General features: G+C 32.6%; 4 protein-coding genes across 5 annotated transcripts; 3 read left to right on the top strand and 1 right to left on the bottom strand.

Moving 5' to 3' along the window:
• Positions 1 to 254: 254 nt before the first annotated feature.
• On the bottom strand, positions 255 to 1,704 carry LOC25481988 (protein BIG GRAIN 1-like A). Its single transcript, XM_013610424.3, has one exon. The coding sequence runs from the start codon at positions 1,459 to 1,461 to the stop codon at positions 355 to 357; it is 1,107 nt and encodes a 368-aa protein (XP_013465878.1). The 5' UTR covers positions 1,462 to 1,704; the 3' UTR covers positions 255 to 354.
• Positions 1,705 to 8,389: 6,685 nt separating this feature from the next.
• On the top strand, positions 8,390 to 13,006 carry LOC25481987 (PHD finger protein ALFIN-LIKE 4). Of its 2 annotated transcripts, none has more exons than XM_024775299.2 (5): positions 8,390 to 8,692; positions 8,776 to 8,808; positions 10,686 to 10,914; positions 11,784 to 11,913; positions 12,432 to 13,006. In XM_024775299.2, exons 1-5 carry the CDS (start codon positions 8,593 to 8,595, stop codon positions 12,732 to 12,734), a joined length of 795 nt encoding a protein of 264 aa, XP_024631067.1. In that variant the 5' UTR covers positions 8,390 to 8,592; the 3' UTR covers positions 12,735 to 13,006. The 2 variants fall into 2 exon arrangements, with proteins under 2 accessions (XP_024631067.1, XP_013465876.1); XM_013610422.3 differs by having other exon boundaries at positions 8,391 to 8,692; positions 12,435 to 13,006.
• Positions 13,007 to 14,261: 1,255 nt separating this feature from the next.
• On the top strand, positions 14,262 to 15,118 carry LOC25481986 (17.9 kDa class II heat shock protein). Its single transcript, XM_013610421.3, has one exon. It carries the CDS (start codon positions 14,428 to 14,430, stop codon positions 14,908 to 14,910), a length of 483 nt encoding a protein of 160 aa, XP_013465875.1. The 5' UTR covers positions 14,262 to 14,427; the 3' UTR covers positions 14,911 to 15,118.
• Positions 15,119 to 24,601: 9,483 nt separating this feature from the next.
• On the top strand, positions 24,602 to 25,583 carry LOC11431461 (probable WRKY transcription factor 50). The gene is made up of 3 exons (XM_003588866.4): positions 24,602 to 24,889; positions 25,027 to 25,186; positions 25,276 to 25,583. Exons 1-3 carry the CDS (start codon positions 24,685 to 24,687, stop codon positions 25,397 to 25,399), a joined length of 489 nt encoding a protein of 162 aa, XP_003588914.1. The 5' UTR covers positions 24,602 to 24,684; the 3' UTR covers positions 25,400 to 25,583.

Raw genomic sequence — 25,583 nt, 5'->3', positions numbered from 1 at the left:
AAGAGTGTCAATTCCAGATTTGGTGGAATAAATTATTTGTTGGGGTCAAAATAAATGACACGTCTTATCTCTCCTGAACATCTCGCAATACAACGCATTACTCTATTTTTGTTCTTTTTGTTCACATCGCACTTACAAACAATCATGGTAAGCTAATAGCTTCGATGTTAATTTTGCACTCCATAAAACCATTTTATTTAAAGGACATATATATAATTAAGAAAACCACAAAGAAAAAAACTTAGAAAGACAAATATCCAAATGGTTCTGTTATTCATGTATCTATATATGATATATGCTTCTAGCCTCATGCATTAACAATGACACTATTATTACTAATCAATAATTAACTAATTAACTAACACGGGTAGTTCCATACACAGGAAGCTCCTCACAATACCTACTATCTCCAAACACACTCAAATGATCCAACTCAAAAAGATCAGAACTTGCACAACTTGCCACATCATCATCATCTTCATCCTCTTCTTCATTTTGATTAATACACAAATCCTTTAATAAAACTAAATCGTCCTTCTTCTTCTTCTTGTTACGGCTATGGTACTCATTCAAAAACTTTCTAGTAGCTTCCTCCACCTTAGCTCTACCCTCTTCCACTCCACAAAAACCAACAGTTTTGTAATCATTTCTACCACAAAATGACGCTGTTTTGCTCAAACAAGACCGCGAAAACGAAGAAGCAGATGAACACGTGGAAGCTACTTTTCCCTCATGAGTCTCCCACGTGTTCATCTGCTTCTTCGTCTTTGTTGGTTTCTCAGTCTTCATTTTCTTCTCATTGTTACTATTAACAAATAGAGAGTTGAGGAAACTCGTGAGTTTTCCACCTGGCGAAATCGGTTGCTTCACTTTCTTCAAGTTATTGTAAATCTTAACGGCTCTTGATTTGTTCTTTATTAAAATTACTTCCTCGCCGCGAGTTTCTGTGCCTTGTTTGGTTTCTGAACTTCGACAAAAATCATCGAAAACATGATTCCCATGTTTCTCTTTTTCAAACCTAAATGATGCCGACGTGCTTGTTCTCACCGGTTTTGGCCTCGGTGGAACAAAGCACGACGAGGAACGTGATTTTGTTCTGTATAATGAATCTGTGTCGGAGGAGGAGAATCCACTGGAGCTAGAATCCGAAGAAATTGAGGTTGAACTGAAGAACAGAGCATCTTGGTCATGATCATGTTGATTTGATTTTCGATTGTTGTTGGTTTCTTTCACGACAGTGACAAGTTTTTCAGTTTTTGGTTCGTAGTTATAATATTTTCTGTCGGTTGTTGGTTTGTTTATAACCGTTGGTTTTTGTTCTCTGTAAAATTTGGTTGTTTCGGTGGTTAATTTTGTTTCTCCTTCGTCGATGGAACGGTAAATTTGGTCTAAGAGGGTGGAAGAGAATGAAGGGTTTATGAACCTGTCGTGGATTGTTGATCTCTTCTCAAACTTGTACATTTTTTGTTGGTAAAACAAATAAAAAGGAAAGGTAGGAGGGTGAAAAGGAGCAAGAATTGTGGTGATTGTGAGAATAAGGGCTAAGAAGAGAGTTATGAAAAGATTGGATATAATGGTGTAATGATTACTTAAGGAGGTGTTTGGGAATTGCAGGAGAAAAAGGGAAGGGATGTGTATGTAGGAAGTAGTTGATGGGTTTTGAGATTTTGGATGAGAGAGGTAGGGTGTGGAGAAGGAACTTATTTTAGAATGAAGGGTGGAAGGGGAGAGGGTGGCTTTATATAGGGGAAAAAGATAGGTCACACAACTAGTAGCTCAATGGTTAGTGAGTGTGGGTCATGTCGTACATCTGATGTGGCAACAACAGATTGGCATGTCAGGTTAAGTTAGTTAGCATTCACAAATGGTCAAAAGGGTCCTTTGTTTTCCCTATTTAGATTCGAGCTAAATGTATCAAAAATATCTCTTATTTTATGCATGTCAAACTTTGTAATTTTTTTTTTTTTTGAAGAAGAAGACACACTTTGTAAATTTTTGTTAACTGAAGTAGCATTTTCAACCTTGAATACAATGCAAAACATGTTATAAGTGGAAGCCAACAACCTAAACTCATGCTCCAACATTGAAACATTGTGAATATTTCAAAACAAAACCAGCGTGAGTGACTTAACTCACGTAAGGAATATTTTCGTCATGGTTGCAGGGCGCGAGCGAAAAGTGCAGGAGGAAGAGCAAAATTCACGCTAATTTTGGCTCGCAATACAAATTTAGAACAATAGTCAACAATATCTTTTTTGGAAGTTTGCTCTTTTGGTCTCCCAAATCCGTCTAGTTCGACACTCCCAAACGGCTATTTTGTATGTTTATAAACCTTTCGGTTGATATCCACTTAACTTCGTTTTATATATTTTTTGAACAAATAGGGGGCCAAAAGAGCATCCATTAATTTTTTGTGTATATAAACTTATGTGGGAAGCGAAACAACTTGCTCCATGCAAGGGAAAAATGTTTGGATCGGTCATTTGTCATGTAACTTTTTTTTTTCTTGAGGTAAGTCACGTAACTATCTATATGAAACCCTTCCAACAGACAAATTTAATGAAATCAAATTATTGTGCGCGTGGGTGTGATCATAGAATACATAAATTGCACATTCATTATAACCATAGCAATTGCTTGTTACTTGATTAATTTCATAAGTTAACGATGTATCGATCTATTAATGCATATGGAAAGCAAAGTCCATCATGAAGCATATTGACAATGATATATTGGACTTACACTAAGATCCATTAAACCCCACCATGGCCATTATATCTATGAAAATCAAGGATTTGCCCCCAAAACACTTGTCATGGCCACATGCTTCAAATATTTGGTTTCCTTAATGTTGATTAATTACAAGACATTAAGTATGATATATACAACAAAGATGACCCACTATGTACCCTTAGTTGAAGGAAAGGAAAAATCGTGACGTAGAAAGGTCTTTGATTTCAACTTCAAGCAGTGTGTGTGATAATCAATTTAAATATTGTGGTGTAGTAGTTAGAAAATGAACATAGTAAGGCAACGTGAGGCTGGCTTCCACCTACAATTAGACAATGATCTAATGTACCTTCGACTTTGGATGTCAACAAATCTTCAACGGAATTTAATATTTGGTAGCCGTAGGGTCAGTGCTTGAGATATATTGTTCTGTGTGGTCAAGGATTGGAGTCAAAGATGGAGAAAATTGATGGACTGGAATAGAAAATGTATAAAAATTTAATCATATGATGCAAACTTTGATATGTTAGTAAAGCAAGAATTTTAATTTGTGTGCAAAAGGAAAACATTGTTGTGTTTTGGGCATGAGACGGAGACCCACACAATTACATAAACCTCAATCATTTTTTTGGGATTCCCTTAGAAATTGCCAAGAAATAGCCAAAAAGAAATTTGGAGGGTACTATTACTCTATTTGCCGTCTTCTATATGGAGACTTTCTTTCTTCGAAAAGAAAGTATCTTCAATGAAATTTGGAGGACATTCTCTATTTGTAATCTTAAGACTTTCTTTAAAGAGAGAGTAACTTCAATCAAAATTTTTTTTTTCTTTTTCAAGTACCGTACTTTCAAGGCATTCTTTAAACATTCTAAAATAAGAAATTATTCTTTAAAAGAGTCAATCATTTTAATTTGCAATTCGTTGATTACATACATTTTTATAAATACTTATTAATTATGGTTCTTAAAACGTATCCGAAAAATACTAGTTAACATTTCCCTTTTTATTTTTTTAATTATAAAACAGTAACTTCAATCTAATGGTTGTTGTATCCAAGTAGTTAATATACTTTAATTAAAAGTTGGATCTCACTAAATAATAAGTGTCGGTCATTTCCCTTGTTAAAGAAATTTGGAGGGTACTGTTTTGTAAAAAAAAAAAAAACTTAATCTAATGTGTTGCGTCTTAAAAGCACATGTTAAAATTTCCACAAATAATAAGTATTTATTTTTTGAATAATATTTATAAATATTTATTAAAAATAATAATTATCAAAAGTTTGAAAAATAAATTTACACAATTTTCAATACATAATTTTTAGATTTGATACCTTAAAGATAACTCATGGACTAAACTTCTCTTAAAAAAAACTTATTCATTGTTTACTCTAATGAAAGGTATGTTCTTGAGCCATATTTTGGAGGAGAATGATTTATAGGGTTAATTCTATATTTTTAAATATTTTTTGTATTTAAGAAAATAAACATACAATATGATAAATAAATTATCATATAATACTTCAATATCGCATTTAAATTTTCATATAATATTACAATCATATTTTTTTAGGTTTAATAAATAGATCCCTGAACTATTTAAGAATTTTTTATATAGGTTCTTATATAAACTAAAATAAAATTGTAATCAATCTCTCAACTTTTTTTCTTTCAATTAAGTCCTTTTGTCAAAGAAGTGTTGGTCAATTGTTAATCAATATTGATGTGAATCAATTGTACACATCACCGACCACCTAAGATCATCTATAATGGTAAAAAACATTCAACACCATTCAGCATCCACTTTTTCAATTCTCAACACTCTACATCATTTTCTCTCTCTTATTCAACATTCAATCAACTTTTACCCTCTCCAATAGTTTTTTTTTTCATTCAACACTCTACCCCACCACTTTTTATTTCATATTTTTATTTAATTTTATATTTTTGTTTTTTTACATAAAATTAAAATTATCGATTATAATTAAATTAAAATAATAAACACTTAATAATTTATTTTTTTTAGTTTTTTTGGAAAAACAAAATGTATTTAAATAATTTATTTTCACTAAAAAAATATTAAAACTTCAAAAGAAAAACTAATAGAAAGATAATAACAAGATTAAGATAGTGAAAATTTTGGATTTTTTTTGTGTCCAAATCAAATGAACCAATTCTCTATTTATAGACAAAAAAAAAATCATAAATTTTGGTAAAAAAAAAGAAAATTTAAAAATTATTTTGCAATGAAATAATTGAGTTCAAATTTTTAAGATGATAAAAATTCAGGCAACCAATCAGAAGATTACACGTGTCACCCACTTTATCCACAAAATATTTATCTCTCCAAGTTCAACAATGTTGAACTCATTCAACTCCTCTCTCCTCCACATCATTTTTCTCTCATTTTCAACACCCTCTTCTAATGGTTCAACATGTTGAACTTGGCTTTCAACTATCCCATTGCACTTGGTCTAATATCCACATCATTATTTTTTTTATTATTTAAAAAACTAATATTTTACTTTTTTTAATCACTAACTTCGATAACTTTTTTTTTTTCTCTCTTCACCGTTGCAAACTTCCTTCTGCCATTTGCTGTGTGTCCTCCCTCTACGTAGGGGATCCTATCTAAACCTGCAACGAACTTGCGCACTCCGATAACGAACTATGACCGGAGAGAACTTCTACAAAGCACTGCCACATCAAGGCTTCAACAATTTTGGTTGTTTTCACGGATACACCCTCATAAGTTGTTGTGAACCCAACACCACCGTAATAACTCTGTCAAACCACATGATCTAGTTATATTTTAATGTTTGTGCCCTTTTCTCATAATTGACGATCTATTTCATAATTTGAAACATATCAAATCCTATAAACGTAGTATAATATATACGAAGGTCTTTGTTGACCATCATATCATCCCAATAAAATTTGCACAACAATTTTGGGTGATATTATAAATGGTCAGCAATGATCATGGTATCATAATTCACTCTCAAACGACAATACCCAACAATTCCCATTGTATTTGTGCCTTTGTGGTTGAGACGACCGTTAATTTGATTAGCTAATCCTTCAAGTTAGAAAATGTGACATCAATGTGGATCCTAAACAGATTAGGTTTTCCCCGTTGGAGTAAACTACAACTAACTTAATGTATATATCTGCTGAATAAATGTTCATGGTTATGTTGTGTGGTTTAGAAATGAACCAACACACACCAATTCATAAAAATTTTATGTGCATTGTGGACTACAAAAAATTTCAGTTCAATATGGATAATCTTGTATTTGACTGGTTTGGTTTATATATTTTAAAGGCTAAAATATGGTTTTAGTCCCTGTAAATATGCCTCGTTTTGGTTTTAGTCCCTGTGAAAAAAAAATTGTTTTTGGTCCGTGCAAAATTTTTTGTTTTTGAAAATAGTCTCTGGAGGGACTATTTTCAAAAACAAAAAAATTTGCAGGGACCTTTTGAAAAAACAAAATATTTTGCAGGGACCAAAAACTACAAAAATGGGTTCAGTCATCATGCACCACGTATGCAAATCATCACAAAAATGGGGTCAAGGACCATTTTAAAAAACAAAAAATTTTGCAGGGACCAAAAACAATTTTTTTTACAGGGACTAAAACCAAAACGAGGCATATTTGCAGGGACTAAAACCATATTTTAGCTTATTTTAAAATGTGGCAAACCTTTCAAAACACAAAATTTTAAACAATCTGAGGACGTTTCAGGTTATATAATCCGAAACAATCTGGGAATGATTATGTATGAACAACATCTTATTTTATTAATCAACTTCATACAATAATTGATACATTGATACATTTTTTCACTAAATAATCTACTTATTTTCTTTTTACCCTCTTGGGGTAAAAAGTGAGCACCCTTCTTGGGGAAAAGTAGTGACCAAACGGCCAACATGTGTGAGTTAATTCGCACACAGGCCAGTGGTGTGTGACTTAAGGTGCGCATGTGTTATAAGGTGCGCTAGCTAAGTCACGTTACGTGACTTAACTAATGTAGGGGTATTTTAGGCAAGACTGTTGGGTGGAAGCGAAATGTGCTGGGGTGAAAGCAGAAATCTAACCATATTCCATGGCCCATTGTACAAGAGTTCAACGATAGAATTTGCACGTAAATTGTCATCTAAAATCCATTGATTATTTCTTATCCCACCTTCAATTTTTCTCACGCGCCCTCCGAAAATATGAAAATGCATTTCGATTTTTCGATTCTAAAATTTGAATGGAGTTTTTCGACCATTTTTTAAGTGCAAAAAATAAATAGAGTTATTTTAGCCACAATTCAATCTTGACTAACAATTTTTTCAAGATGTTTACCTGTTCAAATCCTAGAATCCAAAAATAAGAAGAAAAAAATGTGAAATTTAATTTTAGCACAATAGGGGTTGAAACATTTAAAACAGGTGTTCAAATACTAAAAATTGAAATGTTTAAAAAGACTTATTTTCTGTTCAAAATCCGCAGTTCCACTGTGGCTAAAATGACCATGATTAATTTTCTCTTGGAAAATAGCGGAAAAGACTCATTTTGGATTCTTGAAATCCAAAAATTCGAAGGCATTTTAGGATTTTCGAAGGGTGCGCTAGAAACAATGATAGTGAGATAAAAATTTCTCATACAAATTTCTATAATCAAAGTAAGAAAAATAAATAATTTTTTTATAAGTATGACAATGCGGGATAACCTACCTTTTTATATCGGCATCCTTTTAATCCATCAGAAACACCATGAAGTGAACTAACTTAGGTAGTTGAGTTCAAAATCTAATATATCCATACTTCAAAATTGGTGGATCAACTCATCAAACAATTTATTTTTCATTTGAAACGAAGACTCAAATTAATCCCTCACAATTTTCTTTCGAGTCAATTCAACCCTTAACAAAAATAAACCCAAATTAATCATATCTATTTTTATATTAAGGACAAATTAGTCATTTTAGTACAATGAGTTAGAGACGGATTTGCGACCTTCAACAAAATATTTCTCAAATAGGGGGGTTTAAATTTAAGGGTTAAATATGTTTTTAATCCCTATAAATGTACCAACTTTTCGTTTTAGTCCCTATAAAAATTTTCTTCAACTTTTAGTCCTTATAAAATTTTCAACCATTACTTTTGGTCCCTATTTTTAAGTTAATTTTTGTATTTTTAAATGAAATTGTGCATAAATGTTAAGAATATTGTAAAAAAAAATTCTCAAAAAAAACTAGAATTTTTTAGCAAAACACAAATTAAATATGAATTTTTAACCTTTAAAAATATAAAAATTCATATTAAATTCATGTTTTGTTAAAAAATTCTAAATTTTTTTGGGAGAAATTCTTATAATATTATAAATTTTTCTGGAAAATTTCATTAAAAAATATTAATTCTATATATGAGTTTACTTTAAAAGAGGGACCAAAAGTGAAGATGAAAAAATTTTAAGGGACTAAAAGTTGAAGGAAAATTTTAGAGGGATTAAAACGAAAAGTTGGTATATTTATAGGGACTAAAAACATATTTAACCCTAAATTTAAAAGAAGTTGACGGAATCGATGGGGTTTTATAAAATCCAGTTAAGAAAATCCAACTATTCCCGATTCAAATCCGGTGGTAATTGGTAAATAACCTTAACCCCTGTCTGTCTGTCTGTCCTGTTTCAAACTGTGGTCTCTTGTTGTTACTTTCCATTCTCTCCCACACAACACAAACACAAACACAGTTCACACTTTCTCAAACAACAAAGAGAAAGAGAAAGAGAAGGGTCAAATAGTTGTTTTTCCCTCCACAAATTCACTCTCTTATCTTTCACTGTTTTTTCAGTTTCACTTCACAACAACAACCATGGACGTTGTAGGTGCTCCGTACAATCCTCGTACTGTCGAAGAAGTCTTTCGAGATTTCAAAGGTCGCAGAGCTGCCTTAATCAAAGCCCTCACCACCGGTCGGTCTGCCTTTTTTTTTAAATAAAAATATTTTTTTTTCCTATTTTTGTGTAAAAAAATTCTAAAAGTATTTTTTTTCCAGATGTCGATGTATTCTACCAGCAGTGTGATCCTGGTAATATTTTATTTCGTAAAAGATATTGTTCTTAATTCTCTTGTTTTCTGTTTCTGTTTTTGGCAAAAAAAAAAGTGGGTTTTTTTTAATTTGTTTTCCTTGTTTTTATCACGTGTTTGACTGTTAATTCAATTCAAGGTCAAAGTTGTGGTTAATTCAATTACATTATTAACCACAATTTCGAACTTGATTGAATTAACCACAATTTTGCATGTCATTAATCAGGTCACATGTATAACTGTAGGGAAAATTGGTGTCTATGACTGACTCAACATTTTTATTTGATTGATGAAGCTATAGTCTATTATTATTTACATGGTTATTTCTGAGCTTGTATTATTGTGCATTTAGGTTTATAGTTGCACTGATTGTAATGCTGTATGTAGAGTGACAATAAATCAAAATGCTACCATTTATGGGAAGCTTCTCAATTGGAAAATTCTTCTACTGTTTCTGTTTGTAACTTTTAATTATAATAACATGTATTTTTATATTTAATTGTACATGAGTCCAAAATGTTTGATTGGTTGATATGACTATTCTTTAATGTCTAGTATTGTAAAAGAATCTATTATAGATGGCATGTTTCACTCATTATTGTTAAGTTTCTTTCTCTATTTGCATATGAATTACATTTGGTGGGTCATAACAAGAAGCTGGAATTTTATCTGCATTCAAGATGCTTTCAGCGCTTATTGTTCTAAACGATTAATCCCTAAGAAGTGTAATATAGAGTACAATATACAGTAATATAGTACGTGGCTTCAATTTTTATGCCCAAAATACGATGCTGCATTGCATCCGTGTATGAAGTATTTAGGTGAAACTCATGCAATTGCTGTTTTAAATTCTTTGCTTTTAGTTTCTGCCTAAAGAGAAGACGACTATTTAGGTTACTTCCGTGTTCTTATTTGACAAACAAAACATTATTTTTGTTCAGGAAGTTCATTTCTTGGCGTGTATGATTCTCTGTGGTATTAATTGATCTGAATCTGATGTAATATGGACTTCTGGGAAGAATGTGAATTAACTAATTCTTGATTTGCTCAAAAATTTCAATTGCAAGTTAAATATTTATAATTTGTTGTATGATGGATCCAAAGGTTATGTCACATCATATTTATGTTCAACCCGTACTTCTTGTTGTTGCTTATGTTCTCCACCCCACCTTATGATAAAATTAAAATGATTTTCTTGCTGTTGTTGCGTTTGTCATGGCATATGCATGTTCATATCCGTGTGAATATTGTGAGCTAAAGTGTATTTATTAGCTCCATTAGATTCCTCAAGTGTATATTCCGATATGCTTGCATACTTCCAGCGCTGCTGCATAAGATTGTGTTAATCCTAATAGAAAGAAATTATCTAGGTTGCTTTAGAATTTGAAAATTGAAATATTCAGAAGATAGGCTTCAGTAGATATTCAGTAGATAGTGGATGTGTTGGTTTGAAATTGAGTTACTTATTTTGGTGGAGTGAACTCATTAAAACTAACACTGTCTGAAGAATTTAACTTAGGGAGAATTTCACCCTTGATACTGGATTTAGTCCGAGGTTATCTATTTTCTTGGAAACAAACTGCGGGCATATTCAGTTAATTTTAATTTTGGCTACGATGCTTCAGGCATTTTCAGTTAATTTTAATTTTTCAGGCATCCACGATAGTAGCTTGTCTGTTATTTTTGTTTTTTTCCCCCTTGAATGATGAATATAAGCTGCTTCCTGCGCTGCCTTATTTAGTTTCTTGGAAACCAATCTTCAGAACTTTTATTTTTCTGTATCCAATCCAGCAGCTAATATGCTTAAGTTCTACATTTGAAATTGTTGATTGTATTTTGTATTTTTGGTTAATAACTTACACAAGCTTTGTGATACAGAGAAGGAAAACCTTTGCCTTTATGGATTTCCAAGTGAGCAGTGGGAGGTGAATCTGCCAGCTGAGGAAGTACCGCCTGAGCTTCCAGAGCCAGCATTGGGTATTAACTTTGCTAGAGATGGAATGCAAGAAAAGGATTGGCTATCTTTGGTTGCCGTACACAGTGATGCTTGGTTGCTTTCTGTGGCCTTTTATTTCGGTGCTAGGTTTGGATTTGACAAGGCTGATAGGTAATTGTTTTCCTTTACCCTTCACAAAGCTGCGGCTTTGCTCTGCTCAATAGGCTTTTTATGACTTTTTTTATTTGAATTTTGGTTGGTGTCATACTTTATTACTAGCATTGAATTAATGTGATGCAACTCTGCTCAGAAGTTGTGTATAGTTGTTAAAGTTTTCTTTCCTTTCATCCTTCGCATTTTAGTCGATAATCTATTCTGCAATTATGTGATGTTTTATTTGGGAATCCATTTATAAGAGTGATTATCTTCTAGTATTCTTAGTTTTTCACTATTTGATTCTAACAAAAGTAGCATTACTTTTGTCAAATAGCGGTGCTAAAGAGCTATAGCATAATGGACTTTGATGAATGTCCTATGAAAACAGCAACACTATCTGCTATTTCACACATTGAGGATTTTTCGGTGTTCTGGTATTTTCCGCAGTCAGCTAATGATAACAGTGATAAAAAAAATCAAGGAAAACTAGTGGAGAGGATATGACTGTTGTAGACACGTGTGCAGTAGGAAACTCGCATTTTTTAATTACGTACAGTCTTTGCTTATTTAATTGCTATACTGTAATATATGGATATGATGATTGAAAAAGTACTAGTTATTTGAGTGTATGATATCGGACATATTTCAGTTAGTCTGTTGAAAATTCATTTCAGTTTCCTTATTGTTTCTTTCCTTTTAGTAAAAGGAATATCTTTTGTTCTTAATTCTCTGTATTAGCAAGATTTTGACCCTTCCTCTCAGAAGTTTGTTGGCAGTACTTCTGTTTAAATTTTCTCGCCATTCATTGATGGTTTGCTTTCTCAAGGTGGTAATTAATTTGAGTTGTTATGTTTCACTAATATGTACTTATCATCTCTTTGCAGGAAGCGACTATTTAATATGATCAATGATCTTCCAACAATCTTTGAAGCTGTTACAGGGTCTGGCAGGAAACAAGGAAAGGAAAAGTCAGTTTCTAATAATAGCAGTACCAAATCCAAATCAAACTCTAAGGTAAGCAAGCTTGAAAAACAAACTAACCACTATTCGCTGACACTAATAGTTTGCTAGGTTCAGCGGCTTTAGTCGTGTAATATGTTGAATCAAAAGTGAAAAAGTACTTTGAGGGATTTGGATTCCCTGCAGTCTGGATATCTATGGTCAAGCAATCTGCACTGTCTGAGATCACCTTTCAATCAAGATTAAATGACTCACGCTATGACTTGGTATTTGACTCTGCTTTGCAAAGTCAGTTAGTGCGTCGTCTCATCTCGTACAAATTCAAAAAGTGAGTCGTTTGATTTTGATCTGATAGTCTAGTTTGCATGACCGTGGCATATGTGTGAATCCTTTGCTGCAGGAGATCCGAATCCTTGTTTTTGGAGCAAGAAAGTATTTTATAATTTGAGAACGTATCGGATTCTTGATTGATATTTAAACATATATCCCTGTTTATTTTGAAACTGTGTCCGTTTCCTGATTAGTATGGTATTTAATCAGTTAAGGCTGTTATCTCTTTTGGTTGACAAAAGCAGCGAAGTTCTGAACCTCAGCCAAAGTTTTCAAAACCAATGGCAATGGCAATGCAAATGCAGTCAAAGGATGAGGTTGAGGACGAGGATGGTGTAGGTGTGGACGAGGAAGATGAGGAAGAACACGGAGAGACTTTGTGTGGGGCATGTGGAGACAGCTATGCAGCTGACGAGTTTTGGATTTGCTGTGACATATGTGAGAAATGGTTTCATGGAAAATGCGTGAAGATTACTCCGGCAAGGGCTGAGCATATCAAACAGTACAAATGTCCAGCTTGCAGCAACAAGAGAGCTCGCCCTTGAAGACAATGGATATAGGTGTGTAGATTGGTGACTGTAATCTTCTCAATTTTATGACCACTAATTTGTTCAGTTAATCAGGTTTATTTGTCTTGCCTTTAATTTAAGGTATGTTATATTAATTAGGTGTTTGTGACACTATCGAATTGTTCCGAATTAGGATATTTATGTCAGAAACAGACTTATATATTGTTCTGTTGTGTTTCCTTAAGTTTTAATGTAGTATGTAATTGTACTTGGTGTTTATATTTTAGTAAATTTCATGTTATCCGCCACACCCACCACAGTCCTGGAGTTGTGCATACAACAAGAACTTGCTTCACATTAGGTGCTGGCTTTGTTTAGAATCATATGGATTACTGGTTAGACGACGTATCAAGTGCTAATGTTAGTTATGCAGTTAGTTAATCAGGCACACAATACTAGTATATAAATAGAGTATCTTGTAATCGATTCAATATGGTACCTGTTTTGTACCGTATGATGTTTACACTTCATCGAGGTAAACTATGAGAAAACCTATCCACCGGATTGAGATTTATTAGGGATAAAAAGGTGATAGACATAAATTTTGTTGCAGTATACTAGTTGTGTATTCAACAATTAAGGTTGAAAATTGATTTTTTTTTTTTTTTTTTTCATCATCACTAGCCTTTTTTTTTTTTTTTTTTTTTGAAGTCATCATCACTAGCCTTAACCTCATGAACTGAGACAACATCGTCATCATCAACGTCGAAAACTCTTGATGGTTCAATCCATTCACTCTCCTGCCTGAAGTCTTTGCCTTCTCCCGCCCGAAGTCTTCGTCACCTCCTCATCTGCACCACTCTCCTTTTCTCATTGGCATTGACAACCCTATAACTCCTTTGTCTTGTCCATTCGGCAAGAAGTGCTACAATCCATTTTGCAACGAATTCTACGATGAAGTCAAAGAGATAGTGTCAGATCCAAGAGCAGGAGAGGGAACAAAAATATCAGCAACTGTGGGTAACAATATATAGTTTTAACTATCAGTTAGTTAATGAATACATAAACGTATCAATATCTGTTAGTAAACGAGTAAAATTATGCAAATATCATTGTTATTATGTTGTAAAAGGAGGGACGAAATGAATGTGTGATGTATTTTATTAATTGATTGGTGTAAGAGTGCACTGTATTAATTTCTGTGTATAATTTTCTTGTGTCGTCAAAAGACAGGATGAAAATATTCTACTTAATTGCAATTTTTTCTATTAAAAAAATGTTACTCGTAGATTTTTGAAATCTGCTAAATACCCGTCAAGTGGATACCGACACAGATTTAGAGCATACACATCCTTTTTATCCAATGGAACATGTAACAGAGGGAGTGTGTCCATGATTATGATGATTTTTTCTATCTAAAAAAAAAAAAATACATGTGGGAGTGCGAGAGAGCCAGAGAGGATTGACCAAAAGTCAAACGACTCTAGAAGGTACAAGAAAGAAATAGAAAGAACTCTAAATAAGGAATGTTAAGAGAACCACGTGTTCTTCTAAACTCGAAACTACTAGAACTTTCAAATGTCCCTACTGTGTTTCCGTTCCATTTCTCCTGAACCTTCTAGTTTTTTTCTTCATTCTCACCGTTTAAATACTCCAATTCACCACATCTCTAACATTGAAAAATATCATTTTTCATCAAAGTAGAAGAAAATCAAGAAAAAGTGTGAGAATGGATTTCAGGTTGATGGGTTTGGATGCTCCAGTGCTACACGCTCTTCACCAAATGATGGACCTTTCAGATGACAATATGGAGAAGACATCATCACACAATGCTCCAACTAGATCCTATGTTAGAGATGCCAAGGCAATGGCTGCTACTCCTGCAGATATTAAGGAAGATCAGAATTCATACGTGTTCGTGATTGACATGCCAGGATTGAAATCTGGGGATATTAAGGTTCAGGTGGAAGATGATAACGTGCTTGTGATAAGCGGAGAGAGGAAGAGGGAAGAAGAGAAAGAAGGTGGTGCAAAGTATTTGAGAATGGAACGAAGGGTTGGTAAGTTTATGAGGAAATTTGTGCTTCCTGAGAATGCTAATACTGATGCTGTTTCTGCTGTTTGTCAAGATGGGGTTCTGAGTGTTACTGTTCAGAAATTGCCTCCTCCTCAGCCTAAGAAACCTAGAACCATTCAGGTTCAGGTTGCTTGAATTTTTGTTTTGAATAATGATGTAGTGTATGTGTGATGGTCTTTGGGGGCAGAAGAGTACTAGGTTGTTTTTTAAGGTCGTGCTTGTGTGATGGTATTTGGTTTGATGTAATAAAAATTAGTAATTTTGATTTGCAATGCAGTTATTCTGTTTCTGTGATTTTGATTGTTCTTGTTCTTGATTTTGAATTAGTAATTGTGGATTAAGAGAGAGAAATATGATGTATTTGATTAAATTTAGCATATGTTTTCTTGTTTTAAGTTGGATATTTTATTCGCTATGTCTTGCTACTTATGACGCGATAAATCCTTCTACGGAACGAGCTTTGAGCTAGCATAATTGATGATTGATAATTCATTGTTCAACCATCTCAGGACTATCAAATAAATTTATGAAATTATAGATATTTCAAAATTTTACTGAGTTTGAAGACTAAGCTTTACACAAGAGAAAGCACATGGCATAGATATAGGAACAGTGATACATCATTTGGGATGCTACGGGATAAAACGTTTTTGCTATGTTTCAATAATGCTAAACATAGCGTTTTATCCCGAATGATGTGTCACTGTTTCAATCTATGCCATATGCTTTCTCTTGTGCAAAGCTTCTCTGTTCCATATTCCAAAAATCTTCTCTGTTGTAATTTTTATTATTTACTTTGACAATACTAGAAAAGTTTAAATTGATATGGGGCTTCTCAAAATTACATTATACAGAGAATAAATGTGTAAAATCGTTGCGCCCTTTCAAAAAATGCATGAACAGTCCGGGTCAATTGTGGGTCATATACGGTCTTGACGAAGTTGGACGTAGATAAACTGAATTTGTAAAGCCAGTTGCTGTTGCTGGTAGTCTGTTACTTATCTAGCGTGTTAAATACATAGTAAAATGGCAATCGTGAAAATTCGTGAAAAAATCTTTCACGAGATATAACACCGCTCAATTTGATATAGAGACTAAGTTTATAGTAAGGTGTTTAAAATAGAGGGAGGTAGATTGATATAATCTATTTTTGCTGTTAAATATAAGAGTAGTAGCCCATCTTCTTCATTAGAAACAAGGGAGAGGAGAGTCAATGTTTTAACGTGACATATATGAATTTCTAGAGGACTATGATTACTGAAAAAGATGTACCGAGAGTTCTCATAAGAGGAGGTTAGGACGGTATCGAGGGAATTAAAAAATGCTTAGAGTCTCAATGATTGATTAAATTTTGGTCTCGTTAAATAATTTTGGGAAGAAAATGAAATTTGATATTTTGCAAATAATGGCAAAATTTCATGCAAAAGGTCGGTGGTTTAATAAACTATTTGTTCGTTTATTGTTTTGATTTCAAAAAAGAAAATTAGTCAGATTTTCGTCCTATATCTCTAATTGGATGCATTTATAAGGCTATCTCAAAAGTATTGGTCAACAATCAACATATTGAAACAAGTAGTTGGGTGGTTATTATAGAAATTAGTCATAACTTACTCATGGAAGACAAATGTTGCATGGTATACTAACTTGGTAATGAAGTCATGAATGAAGCAAGGAGGAAGAAGAATGAGGTATGGATGTTTAAAGTAGATTTTGAGACGGCATATGTCTTTGGGCTGACTAGAAGTACTTAGATTTTGTTATGCATTAAATAGATTTTCCCGATAAATGGAAGAGATGTCAATATACTTATTGTTTGAAGTCGTATGTTAAAAAAAATACTCCTAAGAAAGGTAATAAATAAATATTGATTTCATTGAAATACATCATATACATCAGATGATTCCAATTCCAATGTAATATTTCAATCTTAATCTTAAAGGTTTGATGCTATCGTCGAAAGCAGCTATTGATACTGAACCTACCTATTGCGCTATGAATGTTGGCTCCATTATTGGTTGGGATAGCGCGGCACTAAAGCTTGTTCAACAAGCAATGAAATCAAAAGCAATTTTGTAGTTTTATGGGTTTGTAGATTTATGAATTATAGAGAGAATGAAAGAAGAGAAATATTATGAGATTGAAAAAAATAGTTGTTATTATCGATGGTAATCAAATGTACAAAGAATAGTAACTTATATACACACTTGGTTATGTAGCTTGAAGCACAAGCAATTCTATGTGTTGTAACAATTTTCACATAGTAATAATTCTTTGGTTGTGGTTTAGACAACGGTCGTGGTTTTTTCTCTGATTTTTGAGTTTTCACGTTATATTCTTGTGTTTGTGATTGTGTTTATTTTTCCTTCTTCAGCCCTGTTATTTCCTAAATCATAGTTCATATTACCAAAAAAACGGCCATCATTTATTTAAAAAAAAAAAGCCTTCATAATTAAGTTGGTCCCCGAGAGCTTAGCTCAACTGGTAGGACCATTGCATGATTTATACAGGGGTCGGGGTTCGAACCCCGGACACCCCACTTCTCCACATTTACATGTGTGAGTTCCAACCACTAGGCTACTAGACAAAAAAAGATAAAATGACAAAGTTATTCACACAAGTCACTACAAGAAAACTGTGTTTTAGCGTCGGCCTGAAACCCACTCTAACAGGGATAAAACCGACGCTAGCACTAATTTAGCGTCGGCATCGGGGCAGGTTAAAAAACTCGAAGTTACTTAATAGCGTCCGTTGTTTGGACTCCGAGGCTAACTTTGCGTCGGATTTGCCGAGTTTAAATTCGACTCTAGAGTAAGCCGAGCTATTAATTTCAACATCTGGAAAGTTAACCATATCATGTAGAGTCAGTCAAACCGACGCTAAATAATTCAGTTAGAGTCGGACGTGCAAACTCTAAAGTCAACATTTGAGTAGTCAATGAAATTTTATAGAGTTGGCCACACCGAGGTCAACGTCATTCAAAAGTCAACTAAAATTGTAGAGTCGGTAAGGCCGACGCTAAAATAATTTTTGTTTATATTAAAATTTTTGTTCACTATATGCCATATTTCCCCATTGTGCTAATAGCCCAGTTAACACATCAAATCTGTTGTTTCAGAAATTTGACTTATAATGTACTCAATTTTTTCTAAATGAATCTTTGTCAATATAAAAAAAAATATAAACATTACTAGAATACAAATTCTCCAAAATCAAAGTGTTTGGTCAAGAGACATGAAATAGGTTCTTGAATATATGGCAACCTGACACAAAACCAAGTTCATATCACTAATAATAAGGTTTAAAATTAAACATGTAAGAAAATATTACTCTGGAATATTTGTGGTCAATGTTTGCGATTACTCTACATTTTAACATGCTTGACGAGCCGACCCTAACACAACTTGACAGCTCTAGCCTGAACTCATTTAGTGCTAGGGGTTTGAACAAATGTTTACTGCATACATAATAATAATCCTCCCACGTGTTTGAACAACAATGCGTGGGAAGATATGTGCTGATCCTCTCAACTTCATGGCAAATCTGGATAAATGAAGCATTTGCTAAGTATGCACATGTAAATATATATGTTTGTGATAGTGTGTATTGGAAACAAAGGTAATTCGAGATTAACAGATAGCAAACATATAGCTTTTGCAAAACATTCGGGTATATACATTCAAATTAATGCAAAAACATCAGTATTTCCCATCCCAGATTGTGTGGCAAAGAACAAGTGCTAAGTGCTGCAACCTTACCAGGAACAGGATCAATTTGCTGAAGTGTTGACAGAACAAAAACATCAGTCTTTCCCATCCCAAATTTTGCCTGGCGAATGACATCCATATCTACAATTGTATTGGAAACAAAATCTGGCGAATGACATCCAGATTTTGTGATGTATTCATAATACGCTAATAGTGATTACTTAATTAATGGAAAGAAGAAAAAGCAGGATTAGAGAATGGTGAATAATCATGATGATGATAATATTGAGGAAACAAAAACAAAGATAGATGAGAAATATGGAGATTAACAAGCAACAAAACATTTGTTTGGTCTTAGGTGAAAATATGAAATTCATCTTCATAATAATTTGGTAAAGGAGTTGTGACAAAAGGACAAAATTATACAATGATCAATAAGCCACCTCCAAAGAAGTAAAAGAGACAACCTTAAGAAATCACTGAAAAATCTGTCCATGGAACTTGACTATTAAAGACAATGTCTGTTATCAAAAGTTTATTCTAGAAGACAGAATAAGAGTTAGGGAACTAATGATTGTATGAGAATTTATATACAGATGAGAGGGAAAGAGAAGAGTTATTTAGTAAATTATTTGTTGAACTGTAGTAAGAGTTAAGAAAGGGAATTCCCCTTGGTAGAGTTAATAGACTTAGTGTTATGTGGTTCTTTTCTTTTCTGCTCATGTTCAGCAGTTTTTTTATGTTGATTAGCAAGATTCAATTAGTGTAAAATATATTGAGAAGGGTAGCAAAAAGTAGACGATATCAACATCAATACAATGGAAATAGAATGACATGAGAGTACCTATAAACAAGGGCGTGCTAGAAAGAAAAGGACAATTTAATCAAAGCCCAAAACGTAAGAAGTGCGGAGAACTCATTTGACTATACTGAATCATGTAATGGCAGCATATAGTAAAACTTTCCTTCTGAAGGATGCTAAAACCCCGAATCTACAATGGCTAGGAGAAGCAACAAAGAAATAGAGACATTAAAGTCCAATATATAGACCCCATATCATCGACAAGGTCCAATATATATGAGACATTAAAGTTCCATCATAATTAGAGTTAAATTAAGTCAAGAAATAGAGAAAGAATAGACAAAGAAAAGAATGCATTTGAAAGAGGTCATGCTGAATGGCTGCACCGGTTATACCTAGCTTAAAGTAATACTACTCCGTCCTAAAATATAAGCAAAAATTGGTCAACAAAAGTTAATGTATTTGGTTAAAAATTTGTACCAAATACATTAACTTTCGTTGACCAATTTTTGCTTATATTTTGGGACGGAGGGAGTACATAAGTAAGGAAAATAAAAAGGTTGCTAAAAGATTACCGATCTATCAAGCATAGACTCCGACACGGACACCGTGACACCGCTAATTTAAAAAACACAAGACACCGACACTGCTAGGTATATTTTTATTATTATAATATAGTTATAATTAAATAACACATAATATATCAAAATACTATTAATTACCTTTTAAAAAAGAACTACTAATCACTAGAATCCAAACTCCACCTCTTAAAGTTGCTTTCTTGTACTGTCTTTGAACATTATAATGTCAGGAGTCACATGCCGTGAGAAACTAAGAATACATATAATAAGTGATGAACAATTGCAATAGGCATTTAGAAATTAGATCCCAAAGTGTAAATATCAGTTTAATTAAAAGAGATCGGTAATAGCTTAATAACTATATTTAAATGTCCACTAACCAGATCAGTAGACTATGTTTATCTAAATTGTCAAATTAATCTTGAAAAACATAATAACATTAAAATGGAAATCATAGTATTTGCAGTAAAATTCCTTAAACATCTATAATCAGTCAAATCAATTTCTCAACAAGTATATCTCAATGTCTTCAAATCCCAAAATAGAAAACCAATTCGACTAAACAAATGCAAATTAAGAAAACCATTTGACTAATTTGACTGAAACAAATATACATAAAGTAAACCAATTCCACTATTCAATAATGACCACAACTAACTATGAAGTATGATCAAACTACTTACCCATCAAACCAAACAAATCAACTAACAATTAACATGTTACTGATATACCCTAGTGATGAACAACGAAAATGAGATCTAGATCACGACCAAAGAGAAGAATACTCACAGCTAGTAGTAGTCAATTTAAGAGCCCTGAAGCAAATATCACAAAGCGCCTCATTATCAGAAACCTTCGGTGAAGGAAACATCGAAAACGTCAACAACATCCTATCAGGATATTCACGATGATCTTATCAATGATGGGTATCCCAAAAGCAAGAGTTTTTCCAGTTCCTGTTCTAGTACAACGCTCTACAAAATTCAACAAATTAACAAATAAAGTTTTTTTTTTACAAACAAATCAATGAATAAAGTTAAAAACAGCTTAAGTTAACTTAATTTAAATATGTCAAAACCCTAATTGAACGCAAACCTGAATGGGGAAAAGCTTGGTGATTGCTTTCTTCTCCAAAGCAGAGACAATATCCTGAGAAATCCCAAGCTTTGCGATCTGAAGACCCTCATCGCTATTCGATTTCGAAGGTTCTTCGTAAGGAAAAGCTTCGGCGGCGTAACGAAGCGCGGAACAGTAAGGGTGTGTGAAGGGTTTTGAATAACAAGAACTGTAAAAAGGAGAGATTTTGAATGATGAGTTAGGTGAGGAAGAGGGTCGACGAAGAGGGTTATGGATTAGGTGACGTTAGGGACGAAGATAGTTTTGAAGGATGATGGTTAGATGAAAAATGGGTGAAGAGGATAGGGTTCAGATATGTGGTGATTGAATTTTTGAAGTAATTTTTATTTTGTTGATTTGAGTAAAAGAGTTAATATTAATTTTATAAAGTAAAATTTTTATTAGTAATAACAATAGAGTTGGATAGGACGACTCTAAATATAGTTTGAAAAGTCATATGTAGGTCCCACTAACATGTAGCCTCTGCTAGGCCGACTCTATTATTTTAAAAGAAAAGAAAAATTAGAAATAGATCTAGCGCGAGATAAGCCGACTCTAACCGGACGCTACTAGCGTCGGTGTCGGCGGCCGACACTAAAATTGGAGGCTAAAATGCAGTTTTCTTGTAGTGAGTGGAAGTGTCCGGGTCGTATCCCGATCATGGGGTCGGGCTTAACATTGTAATATTTTGTCAGTTTAGTTAGGATGCGTGGATTAAAAAGAAATTCATTTTTATTTAGCCTTTTCTTCATACAAAGATAAATAAAAAGAAAGTCAACAAAATATAATTTCTAGAGGGTTTGTTTTTTCGACTTTTTATTTTTTCCCAATTTTTTTTTCATGAAAAATGATAGGAAAAAACAATTTAAAAAAAAAAATTTACCAAAAAATGGTTTTGAAGCCTCTTTGGGTAGGTTTATTTAGGCTTGAAAAAATAGTTTTTGTATTAAAAAGATCTAGAGATTTATAAAGAAAAATATGAAATTATTTATGTTGTTTACTACCCATAAAATCATTTAAAAAAATATATTTAATTTTAATAGTTTATGTGTTATCTCCTTATTTTTGAAAAAAAAAAATAGTGTTAAAAAAAATTAATCCTAATAGCTTTTCAATTTAGAGTCAAAAATGATTTTTTTAACAAAACTAAACAAAGCACCCAACCTCATCCCACAGAAAGAAAATGACATAAATATGAGCTGGAGAAAGAAAAACATTATCTCAATAAAGGCCAATAATTAAAAGGTTTAGTAAATGGAACGTTTTTGGCTTATCATACAGATCTAGAAATAAACAAGGTATAAGAGAGTGGATGTTTTAATAGGACCAGAGTTCAGTTGAATTGTTTCATTACCAGAGTTAATTATGAATAGAAAATAGGTTTTTTTGAATAATTGTTACATTACATATTGAATGACGATACAAATATGATGTCAACTTTTACTATAGCTATACTTATCAATTACAACGAGGGATGAACACCACTAACAATCCCTCAAATGAAAGTTCGCAGAAGATACGTATGAACTTCCTAACAATTGTAATTTGATAATGTTTCCAGTATCACAATTATAGATGGTGTAACATCATCACTTCCACTCTTGATTACTACTGATTTAAATCTATTGTGTCATATTCATTTGAAAGTCAACTAAAGATAAATATCAACAAGAAATATGTGACCATTTGTTGGGGACTTAATTATATATACTTTTTGGTTTAACCGTCCGATTTTTAGGAAAAGGGTCATAATAATCAAAGTTTGACCGAGAGACAAGTAAAGCCTGTAAGATAAGAATTGTTTTTATGAGAAGTCAAACTCAATTCTTCTCAAAGATTAGTCGTAAGAGAAGTTCATTAATTATTTGAGTCCAATCGTTTGGTTAAGAATTAATGACTCTACAATAAGTAGAAATTGATATAATCATAATTTTTTTTTCTTTGATAGTGTTCAGGGTTTAAACCCCGAACTTTACATATATTATACATTATCCTTACTAACTGAGCTAAGTTCAAACGGATATAATCTAAAGTTTTTACTATAAAAGAGGAAAATTCAAACCTTTTCATTGTTACTTCCACTACAAGTACTCTAGAAGGCTTGCCAAATAAAAAGATGATTTGTGTTAGCTATAATTCAGGTATACAAATATACCAGCAGCTAACATATAAACTCTTGGTTCCTTGAAACTTCCGTTAGACCAAGAAAAATCTCACTATCACTTTTTGACTTGCACATCAGTTGTGAAGAGGTCGGTCAGTTCTAACCGCAATAATAGCAGCTAACTTTAATAGCACTTGAAATTGAAAGTCTTCCCCAAGTCATCCTTGGTATGCCCCACTAATTTATTTTTTTAATTAAGCATGTGTTCTCAACTGAAAAAAGAAGACTATTCTATGGAGTTTATTGAGATTTACATATATCCTCTCATTTGTCCACAAAATTGTCATATCAGATCATTTCCTACAAGTTAAGGAGGAGTTATAAATGTAGAAATGTGAATAATAATTTTAACCTTCTTATTATTATAACTTCATAAATGTAAAGTAGAAACAATAACTTGAAACATCCTATCTCAAAAAAAAAAAAACTTAGACACTTACATTTCTTTTGAAAATGAAGAGGATCCTAACTCAATAACTTGAGAGTGATACATATACTATATTGTTAAAGTCTAATTAAGAAAAAATAATTACTATTATATCAAAATATGGAAAATTACCATCATTTTGAAACAATTTTTTTAGAGTTTTTTTTTTTATATTTTGCTCGATATTGATTGGCGTCGTGTGAGCAAAATAAATTCAAAATTTAATTTTTCTTTAAAATAATTTAATATAAAAAATGATATAACACTAAATGATTGGATGATGGGTACTGCCGGACTAAAGTGTTTGCCATTCTTTTTTACAAATGTGTCATTGACTATAAAAAAGAGGGGTGTAGTAAAAGGTTGATTAATCTCTTCAACCAATGTTCTTTCATACACACTAATCAAAGTAGAAACACATCCATCTCTGAGATGATTTATATATTTAATGTATTAAAGTTTTGAATTAAGATGTGTCGTGCTTAGTTGTTCAAAACTCAATGTGTTTATGGATGAACCTCTCATTACCTTGACACATTTAACCACGTTTTTAAGAAATTCGATTATCCATTAGTGACGCACCATGTCGGCCTCCTCTCAGATTTTTCTTGCAACCATGGTATGAAGTATTCATCAACTTTGCTAATGACTTCCTTAAAAAAAAATTTGATAATGACTAATCTCCATTTGAGAACGTGGCCTATACTTTCATAGATTATTTCATCTCTTTCAACCACAAATTTTCCATCACAATTCTTAAATGTAAAAACTTATTTAAAATATTTGAGTCTAGTTCTACTAGGATCAACAAAATATTGGTCCACTTGCTTATGTGTCATCTAGTAATTAATTCACCATTCATGCATTTGTTAATTAATGATATTCCTTTTTTGTCAAAAAAAAAAAAACTACTGATATTCCTTTAAAGTGATGTTGGTACGTGGCATTGATTTATCTACGTCTCAATATATACCTTTGAAACTTCCTATTATGATTCATATGTAGGAAAGTCTCCATGAAGCTGCCTAGCTTGGTCACTAAAACTATGGCTGCTGAGTGTTTTATATATAGTATGAACTGATGTAATATTTTTTCCATATGAGAGATGCACCAAAATGACAGAGAAAAATCCAAGAACAGCAAATTCATCATCACCTGAAAGTGATTTTAGCAACCAGCAGTGGCCATTTGAACTCTCTGACTACTTGAGTTTCGATGACAATGAATGGCTACAAAACAATCCAACCACTGAGTCTTTAGTTTTTCAAGCCAACGAAGTAGCAGGTGGTAGCCACATTGAGGGGTCTTCTAGTTCAATCAGTAAGCCAATTTTTATCTTACTGGTCTCTGGTCGTCTTGTGCAGAGACTTGATTATTAATAAATTTTGTCGTTTAAAAAAAATTATGTATATTTTCTTTAGCTTCTAATTATTGGTGTTACTGTTGTCATGTTTTAGGAGATACTAATAATATGAATATGAGTGGAAACGAGAATTGGAAGAAGGAAGTTAAGGAAAGAGTTGCATTCAAAACAAAGTCACTGATTGAAATACTTGATGATGGGTACAGATGGAGGAAGTATGGAAAGAAAATGGTTAAGAATAGCCCTAATCCAAGGTATATATATTGGAATACCATGAAATTAATTGATAACATATAGTTTATACATGTATGTATATCATATATATGTATATGTGTGATTGCAGGAATTATTATAGGTGTTCAGTGGAGGGGTGTCCTGTAAAAAAAAGAGTTGAGAGAGATAATAATGATTCGAGTTATGTGATAACAACTTATGAAGGCATGCACACCCATCCAAATTCTTGCTAGCTCAAACATAATATGAAGAAGTTCTTTGCTGCATGCTCTTACTAATGTTACTAGTATTCCTACATGAAAATATTCAAATTCCCAACAAGTTTGAGTTTGCAATTGCTCATGTACAATTTACTTTAAAAAGGGTTTTGAACTTTGAAGAATATATATACAAAGCTTAGTCAGCAAATAACTATAC

This window comes from Medicago truncatula, chromosome 1 (genome assembly GCF_003473485.1).
Source record: "Medicago truncatula cultivar Jemalong A17 chromosome 1, MtrunA17r5.0-ANR, whole genome shotgun sequence".
In the NCBI taxonomy this organism is placed as follows: Eukaryota; Viridiplantae; Streptophyta; class Magnoliopsida; order Fabales; family Fabaceae; genus Medicago; species Medicago truncatula.
Note: the sequence above shows the minus strand (reverse complement) of the source record. Positions and strands in the feature narration are given on the sequence as shown.